We start from the raw sequence: 13,198 nt of genomic DNA, 5'->3' as shown, positions 1-13,198 counted from the left end.
GGATGTCTTAACATGAATTTATGACCTTTTTTCCATAGGATCGATTTTGCTGTATGAAACTCCTTCCTCTTCTTTAAGAGTTCAAAACTTATGTCTGGGTAAAAAAAATATTTTTTGACCCTTGTATTCCAATGGTTTATTGTATTCTCTATTTTTTTTCCTTGCCCACCCCAGTATATTTTCTCTTGTTGTATATCTCAAAAATTTTACTAAAATTGGTCTTGGTTTTTGATGTATCTGTGGTTTCGGAGCTAGTGTTCTGTGTGCCCTTTCTATTTCCATTCCTTCCTGCATTTCTGTCATTCCCAGGTCTTTCGGGATCTATCCTTTTATAAATTCCTTCATGTCTATGGCTTCTTCACCCTCCTTCAGGCCCACTATTTTTATGTTGTTTCGCCTACTATAATTTTCCAACATATCAATTTTCTGAGCTAACAACTCTTGTGTCTCTTTAATTTTTGATCACTTTCTTCCAATTTTCCTCTTAAGTCATTTACTTCTATTTCTACAGCCGTTTCTCGTTCTTCCAAATTTTCTACTCTTTTCCCTATTTCTGTCATGACTAGTTTTAATCTTTGCATTTTATCTTCTGTTCTTTTCATTTTTCTTTTAATTGCACTAAATTCTAATGACAACCATTCTTTTAATGCTCTCATTTGTTCTTCAAAAAAGCTTTATCTATATTCTGTCCATCTGTTTTACCTTCTATTTCTCTGTGAAGATCTTGGTCTTCTTCCTCCTCTTCTGTGTCTGTACCTGTGTTTGTGTCTTCTTCTTTTCTTCTTTGTATCTGTGTCTCTTCTGATTTTTCTGATGAGTAGCTTGTCTCACTTTATCGGGTCTCTCCTTGCTTGGCCTCTTGCTCCTCTCCTTCTGAGCTGCTCATCTGTCGAGCCTCCTGCTGCTGCTCCTCTTGCCGTTCACCCCGTCGAATTTCTTTCTCACTTGGTACTTCACTCCCTCTCCTGCTGCTTTCCTCATCTTCCAGCTGAGAGCCCTGGTGTCTGGCATCCCTCAGTTGGTCGCTCTGTGGTTGCCCACTCCTTGGCTGAGCCCCCCTCCCGTCGGTGTTTTCCTTTATCTTAGATTGTGCACTGATCATGTGCGACTCCTTGCGCATGCGCAGTTGCGCACTTTTGTTTGTCTCAGAGAGCCAAACACCAGTTTGCAGTCCACCAATCGGTGGGGGTCACGACTCCGCAGGGCTGACACCAACCTCAGAGATTGGGCGCTTTTCACCACCACGGCTCCCTATTCCTTCATGCAGGTAAGGGCTTCTCCTTTCTTTTCCGGTGTCTTTTCTTCTTTTTTTCCCGTTGTTTTTACTTTTTCCTTCTTAGGTGCCATCTTCCTTCTCTGCTTTATCTTTTATTTCTTATATTTTGTATTTATTGAACTTTGCCTTTTCTTAACTTCTTTTTCTTCTTTTCTGGAGAGGGCTGGTTTTACCCTAGCGGCCACTACTTCCATCATGTGACTCCCTCTAACATTCCGGGTTATCGAGGTGATAAATTGTAGTAAACTATTTGCACTTGTCTTTGAAATTACACCAAGAGAACACCAATTGAATGTAAGAGGTGAACCCTTTATAGAAAGACTGGTACAGATATCGATGATGAAACAATGCATGTGTTTGCAAAACAAAGGAATTAGAGAAGTGAGAAAATAAACAATATGGAGATCAAAAAGAGAAATAAGGTTAAATTAGGTGTCACTTACAAATAAAAGTTCTAATACCCTTATATGGCCTGTTCAAATGTTTTAAATGTAGAAAGTGAAGAAGCATATTACCAATGAAAATATGAGACCTCAATGTTGTGCCATAATTCCCTGGTTGTTGCATGCTGTGGCTGAACTCTGCCTGAGGTCAGAAGGAAAATTGGATGGAAGAACAATGGTAAACAGCTAAGATGAATGTTGAGCCTTTGCAAATTTCAAGAGGGTAGGCTTTCTTCACTGCATGCTGGAATAATTTGCACGAGACACACCATGGCTTGACATTTATCTGATATTCACGAAGTAATTTATCATAGTGGCCTTACATTTTAACAAATATCCATGAAGTTATTTAATTCTATTTTTAAAAACCATCTAAGGCATTCTGCATGTGGAATATTTTACTTGCAATGATTTTATTGCCTTGCAAAATAAGGTGCTACGAACAAAATTTTAAATGATCAGAATTTTGAATATGCAGTGTATGTAGTGATGTGGGACAAATATTCGTCGGCATATTGAGAGAACATTCTTCACGAGAGACATTGAGAGGGTGGATAGCTAATGCCTATTTTCCATGGTAAGACGGCATAGATTTAAGGAGGGAGGGAGGAAGAGATTTTGAAGGGAATCAGAGAGTTACATTTTTCCCAGGAGCCAGCAGTTGGTATCTGGAATAAGCTGCCAGAGGAGGTGGGGGAGGCAAGAACAGTAACAACAGTTAAGAGGCATCTGGACAGGAGGTTAAATGAGCAGGGTAAAGTAGGACATAGAAATGGATTAGCATGCAGAAGCAAGATAGTTGGCATGGAAGCTGACCGCCTTGCTTTGGTGCCCCTGTCTCAGTGCTACACAACTCTACGATGGTAGCTCTAGGGTTTTTAATGTCCATCTGAGAGGGCAGATGAGGCCTTAATTTTATGTCCTAACTGAAAGACCGGAATGCATATTTGTTTTCAGTCACACATGCTAACTATGAGAGTTAGCTTCACTGAAATCTAATTTTGGAAAGGAAATGCAATGCAAATAATAGAATCTTTAGCACTAATGTGAGATAAAACTATATATTACATCCAATATGTGTTTATGTTTTTCAATGTAGATCACAAAAATGATTTTGCACTGTTGTAGCATATTTCAGGACATCTCAAGTGTTCTGCATCCATTTAAATACTTTTGTAATGTAGTGATGGTTGTAATATATAAACTCCCACAAACAACATAGGATGATTCACTGGTTGTGGAGTAAAAATTTGTTCACTGATGCTTGTGCTAAACAGACAGTACAATAATGTCTGCATGTTTACATCATTGCAGTTCCATTGAAATCTGTAGAAATGGATTCCAGAAATGCAATACAATGCATTCTTTGGCTTGGCTTCGCGGACGAAGATTTATGGAGGGGGTAAAAGTCCACGTCAGCTGCAGGCTCGTTTGTGGCTGACAAGTCCGATGCGGGACAGGCAGACACGGTTGCAGCGGCTGCAGGGGAAAATTGGTTGGTTGGGGTTGGGTGTTGGGTTTTTCCTCCTTTGCCTTTTGTCAGTGAGGTGGCCATTATATTGTGCATTTAGGACAAGTATTTGAGAATACATTTCTACAACATGTATTTTAGTAACGGCTGAGGAATAAGTATTTCTTCTAAATATTTGGAATTAAATGTTGTTGCAGTATAATGCTAGAACATTTGCCCAGAGGTTCTAGTCATCGATGCACTAAATGCCTGCATCAGTTATGGAGTGCTGCTGCAAAGTTCAGTTGTGCTTGAAGCCTAACTATGCACCCAGGTCAGTCTGGAGATTCGAGGAAAGAGGTGAGGGTTGTATTCTGCATTCAGGTTGGCGAGCAGTGTTTGAGACTGGCATTAGGGGATGTTGATGGATGTGGTTTTGCAAGGATATTGGCCCTGTAAGTGTTGTCTGACTGAACATATGTGCCAGGATGAGAGTCTGAGTACAGGATCAGGACTAGGAAGAGGGTCTGACTGAAAATTTAAGAATAAAATAGTTAGGAAGTGGGCAGATGATAGGCTGAAGTGGTGATTGGAGAAGGGAGACTTGGTTTAATTTCTCCAGAAGAGGGAATCCTATGCACAGCTGTTGTGGAAATTATGTCAGTTGCAGGTGGGCGGATCACAACAAGATGTAACTGACTGGATATCTGATGTGGCCTGCATGTAACTATTACCGATATTCACAGCAGTTAAAGTAAGCTTCATTACAGAATACTAGAAACAAAACTTTGTGCTTGAGTTTCTAGATCATTATATTTTTACGCATAACTACCTTTTTTAGTCTCTTTTGCCTGCACAATATTTGAATTGGGTAGATGTTCATCAGAGCAGATTCTGTAACTGGAAGAAAATGTGCTGTTTGGCAGTGTAGTCCCTTACATGGGGACCTTTCCTCAGAAATATTGAAATGTCAGACTAAAACCTTGATTAGAAGAAATTGCATCTTATTCACAAACTATAAACCTGATTGAAATTGTTCAGGACTCCCCGGAATGATTTTGAAAGCCATAAAGATCTTTTTATGGAAAAAATTGTATTTGAATTTTTGCTGTTGATTGCTATAAGTAGAACTTAACATCATCTCTGCAATAGTTTAAATAAAGTTAGGTGAAGAATTGAAGTTTGGTCTACTTGAGCAAAGAAACCGTCTCAAGAGGCTAAATACACTCTGCTCTTCCTCTGTTCTAAATTCACAAATGGCACAGCTACAGTAGGAAAACAGTGTAGATGAGACAAGATGAGGCTCCCCTTCAAACCTTACATCTTGGCTCTGGCCATGATGTTTAAGAGATTTTATTCAGCTAGAAATAGGAGAATGGTTTCTGTCAAGAATTTTGAAACGGTTCTCTTTCATCTGATTACAGGTGGAAAGTTTGTTTACCTTCTTCAGGACTAAGGACCAGGAGATTTCATTATCTATTGGGTGGTTCCAAGACCTTCTGCCTGGTGGATTTAAGAAGCTCCTATTTTCAAATGCAGTTGACTCTTGGTAGAATATTCCACATGGAAAATTAGCTTTTGTACTGCAATTTTTAATAAAGAGGTGGAGTTCAGTTGGTGTGACTGGATTTATATTTTGATCTTCCTTGAGTCTGATTTGTAGTACGTATTCTATCTGTTAAAAAAAAACTGTCCAAGTTATTCTTCCCTAATCGCTGCAAAAAAATTCAAAGAAAAAGTGTGTTGAAAGGACCCAAAAAAAACTCTGAAATGTCTGCTAAAGTTGTAACCTTGCTCATGCCCCTTTACCTCATTCATTATGTTTTAGATTTATCTACAACCTTTAACTGAAAATTTTAAAAAAGCAGAATTATGCTCTATCTTCAAAGAAGCACAAAATGAATCTCTCCCATATGGGTGGTAGGAGGCAATATCAGTGTTGTTATGCATATATTTTAACTGCGAAAAGAAATGGCAAATTTCAGCTTTCAATGATTTTAAAGGTATTAAATGCCATATTTTCTGATACATTTCATACATCACTGAATGGTTACCAAAGTCCCAGTTAGAACTAATCGAGTTACTTGAATAATTATTTTTTTCAATAAAACATAGTCCAGATTGGTCTTGAATTCAGCAATTATGCTAACCCATGACAGATGACAATGGCAATTGTTTTGAATAAAGAAAAACTGAGGATAAGGTGGGAAAGGAAGAAGTTTGATCCTGAGGTAATTTAAGCAGGGCAAAGGGATGCTTATTGGACAGGCAGAATAAAATTGAGCAGTGTCAGTATCGGCAGGAGCTCAGTCAACTCCTGAAAATTTACGCATTTCAAAAAAATAACCCTGCAGCCAATTGTTCTAATCATTGACTCTAGCCGTGCATGTGAATCATTCCTTTCTTTGTCCTCCCACTTGGTGCAGTTCAATATGCGTAATCAGACACGAGGGCTCAAATAATATTGTGGATAGACAACCTCCCTGAAGATAGGTGGAAGAATGTAAATGGCATTGCACTGTCATTATATCCCTTTGTGATCCAGTAAAGTGACGCAGAAACCGATAAAGTTGTTGGTCTCCAGAAAAGATTGTTAAGGGTTTGTGGTGCCCAAACACAAGTATGGGTATAGCCAGTCAAATCTAGTGGCGTTCATCATAAGCAAGCTTTTTCTTTATCGAACATTCTACTTTATCCCTTGATCTCAATCTTGGATAGTTTTGCAATCCAGTTCATTTGGCTGGTGCAATTCAAAATTTCAGCCAAAGAAGGGAGAAGCTATTACATTTTTGAATTGCTGTAAATCTAGACTGACTACAGATATAACTAGGCACACACATATAAGCTATCTTTTTTTAAAGAAAAATGATTTTGGTTTTGCATTCTTCTGGAGATGCTGTATCTTATTCACTACACAAAGTATACCTTGTGGACTCTGCCTAACATTGCAATCTAGGAGAGCATTAATCTCGACATACAAGAGGAATGGCTGTGTTCTTGCAGAGGATGAAGAGGACCTCGCACATCCTGAGACAGGGAGACACCATGGTGAGACACTAGTTCAAACTTTAACATTCATTGTTCACTTCAAGCTGTCCTTCCCTTTCTCACCAACCCCCCCAATTGAAAATGAATGATCAAGATGTAATAAAACTGACATTTGGATTAAACATTTTTTCTCATTTTCATACTAATGTCAATGACTAGCCTCTGGAAACAGATGTAACATTAATCAAATAAAGCAATTTATTGAATGAATAATGAAACGACATAAACTATTAAACATTTAAAGTTGTTTTGAAATAACGTGTCTACAGTTTCTAATTGTGACACTTCATATGTCTTAGAACTGCTCTCTAACAATTGCATGAATTGATGGCTGAGATCTTCCTGCAACCCCATTAGTGACACAGCCTGTAGAGGAAGGACTGCCATCCTGATCAGTTTGGTAAGACACTCCTAGGATTGATGGAAGCTAGAATGCCACTGAGTAATAATAATAATATAATCAGATGTTCGATGCCTATACCATATAAAGATCACATCCAATGGCTTCTGCTTAAATCACCACACAGAGGTCACTCAATGCAGTCTCGGCTACAGTCTTCTTAAATGTTAAAATGATGCCCTGCTGATTGTCGAAGGCTTCATGACTTGACAATGTAAAAAAAAAAGACCCATTGGGAAAGCAAATACAGGTATTGCCTATCGTTTTGCTCTCCCTGCACACAGAATTTTTTGGGAGCAGTTCCCTGGTGTCGACAACAGCCACAATCAGAGCAATTTGCACTGTATCTCTGATGTCCTAGAAGCATGTATTGATGTAGTCTGCAATCCCTCACTAAGGCTGTTAAAACAGCTTAGATTGCAAACTTAACAAAATGATGTATATTAGCTCAATGGTGAGTTGTTCCAGTAAAGCAAAAGGCCAGTGCACTATGCATGTCAGTGTGCAGTTCCTGCATGGTTTGCTCCACTGCATGGTTTAGGTCTGTTTTGCCTACTTCTAACATCTTAAGCTGCCAAGAATTTTTGACAAATAGATAATGACACTGTACTGCGACTTCTGCAATATGGTAGCTAATCGTCTTCAACTGTGAACCAAAAGAGTGCTTTTCATATATTTCCTCCTGGTACAGTTGAGTAACTGTAGTGAGGTGTAAATGTTTACCTTTTGTAGATGTTGGTAATGATCTTCAGCCTTCCTGTGCTGATGTTTATGGTGGGTGCTCTATGATAACGAGTTGGCATATTGATTTCTCTTTGGAATAATGGTAGTGGAATTGGATGCAGACAAGTTGTGATCTGAATCTTCTATATTTGTTCACATGTTTGCTGATTATCTTGTGGCCTTTTTATTTTAAGATTCTGTTTCAAAACACGGATGAAATATAATAGAAATTATTATAATGATATGTAGAACCCACAAGCTAGCTGATGGTGTCATGGGCTTCTGTGATTCTAGGGAGAAGATATATGATGCTCGTACTATGTGAGTTCCCTCTCGATCCTTCCTGAATTGTACCCGCGGTCTGGTGGTTTTTTTTCCTCTCCTTCCTATTGTAATTTTGGAAACATCAGTGTTTTGTTTATTTCTAGGGATAACATTCAATCACTCCGTATTTCTTCCCATGCTTGCCTGCATGTTTCAGTGCATAGATGTGGCAAATACAGATATTTTCTAGCTCGGGCCTCATTTGTAGACACCTCTCCTCCTGCCTCTGTGAAATGTGGCTTTTCTATTGCTTCTCTACCGTTTTCTGCAGTGTTCTAATGATGACATGAGCAGACTGTAAGCCGTGGGTCTTTGAATTAATTTCTTGCTAGGTAAAATGAATGCTGGCAATATCCTTCTAATTAAATGTCTTAATTTTCCAGTATGTAAACCAGTTTAGATGTAATAATTACTGATCCAATCATCAGAACACAGAGCAGCATAAAATGGCAGAGGCTTTTGTCACTGTTGCTCAATGCAGGGAACAGTATTTTTAGGTTCCAGAACAAAGGCTTTAGTTATCTGAAAAAACAAGCCAAACCATTTAAAATGAGAAAACAATGGAAAATCCTGAAATGTTTACATCAGTGTTAACAACGTTCTTCAAATAGATCAGATACGAGAAGGAATAAATGTCAGTCAGCATTTTTTAAAAAAAATCAAAAGCTTTTCTCTGGCAAGTGGCGAATGACCGAATCACTTGTTTCCCAAACAAAGGCTTTCACTTAAAATGCAGTTTTCCAGTCAAATGGCTGAATCTGTTACAAGTGGGAATTTACCAACAGGACATCATCTTAGCTTTATCTTTGAGCCCGTTGCATCCCGATTTTTGCAATAATCTGCCCCCGATTTTTGAAACTCTTTGGAGAAAGCTTGGTGCAGAAATATGAATTTGAATACTGAAGCTGCATTTAGTGTATCTCATTTCCAATGATGTGCCTGACAAGTTCCATCATTTTATATTTCCTCGTTATTTCCCTACTTTTCTTAATTTACCACATTTTTCTTTTATTAATATATTGGTTATATCTTGCACCTTGACACTTTTCTACAATCTTCTATGATATTTTTAGTCATATTTATTCCTCATTAAAAGTTTGGTGTTCAGAGGCAGGAAACAAAGCGAAGTCAATCAGCTTTTTTTAAATAGGTCTAAACAATTTATAATTTTCTAAAAAATGCTAATTCAATCAAAATAGATAGACTATTTTAAAAGACATTAGAGATTTGTCATAAACGTTGGTTTTGAAATATTGCATACTGTGTGGGCTTTGTTACAAAGCTAACCAGTAGATTAAATGATACAGCTAAGGACAATAATTTTATTTTAAAAAAGCTTCATATGCTACATTATACTTTCTTTCTATTTTACTGAATAAGTTGAATCTGTGTAGTGTCAATATATCATGGAAGTGATCCTGTACTTGTGTATCTATGTTGTTAAAGAAGTCCAAGTGAACTGTGTTGCAAATGGTAGTATTTTATCCTTTGAGGAAAAATATAGCTTAATTTTTATGAACAGACTACCCTAACCATTGTATGGAGTGTTACTCTTGGGCAGGAACTTCTCTGCTGCCTTGTGTAAATGGTCCATGAGTGAATAGTTCTCCGAAGGTGTGTGCATTCATGAGGAATTAAAGGCTGCTTTGTAATATGTATAGAACTTAAATGAGTTTAGAATGTGATATCCATATTCAGGCAGGGTTGATCTAGAGAACCTTGGTGATGCATTATAGATGCATTCTGGAGATGTGAATCTCAGCAATCAGTTATGTGTTAGTCGTTAAATTTTACCTGACAGGAAGTAAACTAGAATGAAAATACTCCAAAATATCTACAAGGGAGAACAGTGCAACAGAAGGCATGCAGAGATTATTTTCTAATCTGTTGCAGTTTAAGTCTTTATAAATTCAGGAAAGGAAGGCTGCATTAATTCGTTTTATTTTGTCACACATCACAAGATTGAAAATGGCACTAGTCTCTGGTATGAAGCAAAACGCTTCGACCAGGGTAAAAAAAAAACAGGTCATGTGCTGTCCTTTTAGACTGCCAAATCAAATATGTACAGAGATCTAAATGTCATGTACAAGTCAAGACAGTTGGTTAAGAGTTCAAAGTAAAAAAAAAATAAAATGTGATTGTAAAGAATGTAATCGTTGGTTTATGTTGGGGGACACAAGTTACCATACAGCAGCCTCTGTGGAGTAACAGACATAATTGAATAAGAACAGCTTTAAATATAACAAGAAGCTGCTGTTGGAACAGAACTGTCGTGCCCCTACAGTACTGTGCTAAAACAATGAAAATTCAAGTAACACTTTTTCCAATGACTGTGTCATGCAGCTTTCAGATCAGGTTCATAAGTTCAAAATGTGACGGGACCCTCAAGTACCGATGATAAAATGTAGGGTAAGTAAAACTGATGGGGGAAACAAAGAAATAATGTGTTTGATGTGACATTGTTTTGCACTCAGTAGGCTTTGAGTAGTGTTCTATGAATTTTGATCCGAAGTGAGAATAAGCAAGGTTACCTGCGGGCGGGAGGTGATGGGATTGGATTGAAGGGGTGGTGTGGGATGGAAAGGGAGGGGCGATGTTGGTGAATGGATGCATATTTAAGCATAAGTAAGATTGTAGGGACAATACATTGACAGTAACATTATTTTTTTTAACAATCTTATGCTTTAATTTATTTCTCTTGTATGCGCAATGCTATTTTGTCTGCACTGGATTGTGGGAGGAGTCAAAATTGCTCTATTCCCTATTTATCTCCTTATGCTGTTCCCTTGCCAAGTCTCTCATTACCATTCGTCCTTTTAAATTCTCACTCTTTCTGGAAAGGCAGGACAGCAAGTACCACTAATATCCATGGCACCACAGACCCTGGAAAAACTCTTTGACAAACTTGGCCACTTTGGAAGGTAAACATTAGTACCATTTTTGTTTTGACATTGTTAGTTTTGATTTAATTGAATATATTAAATAACATGTTGCATAGTTTCTGTGTTTGAAAGTTAGTAAAGTTGTACACACCATAACTTTGAAAGACTAATGTGATCTGAAACTAAACTTTTCTGATCTGCAATTTATCAGGAACCCTTTTTAATTGTATTTGAATTGTAAATTCTAAGATATTTTAAGATTAAGAAACATGTCGCGATTAGATTTATAAGTCCTGGGATCAGACAAGATATATGCCAGGTTACAACAGGAAATGAGGAAAGAGATTGCTGAGGCGTTGGCAATGATCATTGCGTCCTCCCCGGCCACAGGGGATGGGGGGGGGGGTGGTCTAGAGCATTGGAGAATAGCAAATGAAGTCCCCTTGTTTAGAAGTGGTAATAGAGAGAATCCTGGCAATTTTAGACCAGTGTCAGTGGTGGGTAAACTATTGGAGAATATTCTTAGGATTCACAACCATATAGATAAATATAGTCTTCTCAGAAATAGCATGGTTTTGTGAGGGGAAGTTGTACCTTGTGGACCTATTTGAGTTTTTGAGGAAGTAACAAGGAATTGATGAACATACAGCATTAGATTTGGTATACATGGATTTTAATAAAGCATTTGACAAGGTTTCCCCATGGTAGACTCATTCAGAAAGTCACGAAACATGTGATCTACACTTGGCTGGGTAGATTCAGAACTGGTTTGCTTGCAGAGGGTTGTAGTAGATGGAATGTATTCTGCCTGGAAGTCATTGACTAGTTGAGTTCCACAGGGGTCTCTTCTGGGACCCTAACTCTGCGATTTTTATGTGATCTGGACAATTAAGTAGAGGGATTGGTCAGTAAGTTTTCAGGTTTTTTTTCCACAGAGAGTGGTGGATTCTTGGAATGCATTGCTAGGGTGGTAGTGGAAGCTGGTAAAATAGGGACATTGAAAAGATTTGGACAAGCACATGGATGCAAGCTGGGGGTTATAGATGTGAGGTATGAAAGGTTTAGACTGTTGAGTAGGTTTACAGAGGTCATCACAACATTGTGGGCCAAAGCGCCTGTTCTGTGCTGCAATGTTCCATGTTCTATGGAATGTATATGGAAAAGCATTGGTTTTTATCTTCCATTTTTGAGTTTATAATCTTAATGGAGGGTTGGTTATTTTAAAAATATGAAGGCTGTGATGTTCTGCTGAAGAATCACAAGTCAAATGTCTTTGTATTTTACAGATTCCAAGCATCTGTCTATTTCTTAGTCAATTTCCAAACCATATCATGTGGAATCCACTATTTGGCCTCCGTGTTCCTTGCTGCAACACCAGAGTTTATGTGCAAATTACCTGGAAATATGACCACAATCCTTGTTTCAAATACTACAGCTGATTCAGGAAGTCTGTGGAACTTATGGATTCCGGGATCACGCAATTTTATCGCACAAATGGAAAATGGAGAGATCTGGGAGGTAGAGCAATGTAATCGCTTCAAAAGAATCGAGAGCTTTGAGCTGGTGAATTACTTTAAAGGCAACAGGTCACGATACTCCTGCTCTGATGGTTTTATCTATGATCAGAGCCAAATTGAAAACAGCATTGTGACTGAGTGGAACCTGGTCTGTGATAGGGCATGGTTAGCAAAACTTACCCAGCCCATCTTTATGGTTGGAGTCCTTCTTGGCGCAGTTGTATTTGGAGACATTGCAGACAGGTACATCTTTTTAATTCTATTGGTGATTCCTTTAAATTTCACTTACAATTTATATTCTATTTTTCTCTCATTTCATTTTTTTGAATATTTTATTTTAATTTTGTGGTCAAACAAGTATCAAAAATTAACCATCATAAATACATAAAAATAAATAAAAAGTAATAATTGATACAGATTGTCTAAATTCCAAAAACAAAATAACCCCATCCCTTCTCTCCCCCCAAACAAAAACCCCTTGATAAGAAAAGGAAAATAGAATTTGAAAGGAAAGAAATAGAAAGAAGTAAGAAAATAGAATGAGGAAAAAGAAAGAAAGAAAAAGGAACTGTCGGGACCTGGAATCCAATTTAGAAAATTCAACCCTGTTTCTTACCTGGATCTCAAATATGGGAAAAAAGGATAGAAATTTCAAAAATAGAATAAATGTCTTAAGAATTAAGTATACAACACTGCATTGTGCAAATATGGTTGCCATACTTAAATTGTAAGTAATTTTCTGCAGGGAAACACAACTATGCATTTCCGCATTCCACCAGGCTATATCCAGAAGGGGATCAGACTTCCAGGTAACTGCTATACATTTCCTGGATACTGCCAATGCAATTTTAAGAAATTCTAATTGGTACTTATGCAGCCTCATTTCATTACTTCCAAGGAGAAATAATGCTGGACTTTGTAGCAATTGCTTCCCAATAATCTAAATTAATAAAATTTTAAAATTTTCCCAGAAGGGTTCAGTTTACAAAGTGGAATGTAAAAGGTATCTATTTCTTCTCCAAAACACATATCGGGTATTTTAGAATTTAATTAATGCATCTTCTGAGGGGTAAGATAAGGCTGATGCAAAAAGTTATATTGCACCAGTCTATATTTTACATTAATTGTATTAGTC

At 37.6% G+C, this 13,198-nt stretch overlaps 1 protein-coding gene and 1 long non-coding RNA gene across 6 annotated transcripts in view; both read left to right on the top strand.

Annotated features, from left to right (window-relative positions):
* The window catches only part of LOC138737097 (uncharacterized), a 77,529-nt gene extending 72,747 nt beyond the window's left edge, over positions 1–4,782 (top strand). The window contains exon 2 of the long non-coding RNA XR_011340766.1: positions 4,594–4,782. This is a non-coding gene — a long non-coding RNA (uncharacterized lncRNA). The remainder of the gene's footprint in view (positions 1–4,593) is intronic.
* A 4,994-nt stretch (positions 4,783–9,776) lies between these two features.
* slc22a16 (solute carrier family 22 member 16) overlaps positions 9,777–13,198 on the top strand; it is an 85,973-nt gene continuing 82,551 nt past the window's right edge. For 3 of the 5 annotated variants that reach the window (XM_069887596.1, XM_069887600.1, XM_069887597.1), the window contains exons 1-3: positions 9,778–10,073; positions 10,506–10,585; positions 11,833–12,306. In XM_069887596.1, the coding sequence (XP_069743697.1) occupies positions 10,059–10,073; positions 10,506–10,585; positions 11,833–12,306 (569 nt within the window). In that variant the 5' untranslated portion in view covers positions 9,778–10,058. Of the gene's footprint in view, positions 10,074–10,505; positions 10,586–11,832; positions 12,307–13,198 lie in introns of all 5 variants that reach the window. The other 2 variants (XM_069887599.1, XM_069887598.1) reach the window with 1 other exon arrangement.

This window comes from Narcine bancroftii, chromosome 6 (genome assembly GCF_036971445.1).
Source record: "Narcine bancroftii isolate sNarBan1 chromosome 6, sNarBan1.hap1, whole genome shotgun sequence".
Taxonomy (NCBI): domain Eukaryota; kingdom Metazoa; phylum Chordata; class Chondrichthyes; order Torpediniformes; family Narcinidae; genus Narcine; species Narcine bancroftii.
This window is presented reverse-complemented; position numbering and strand designations above follow the sequence as displayed.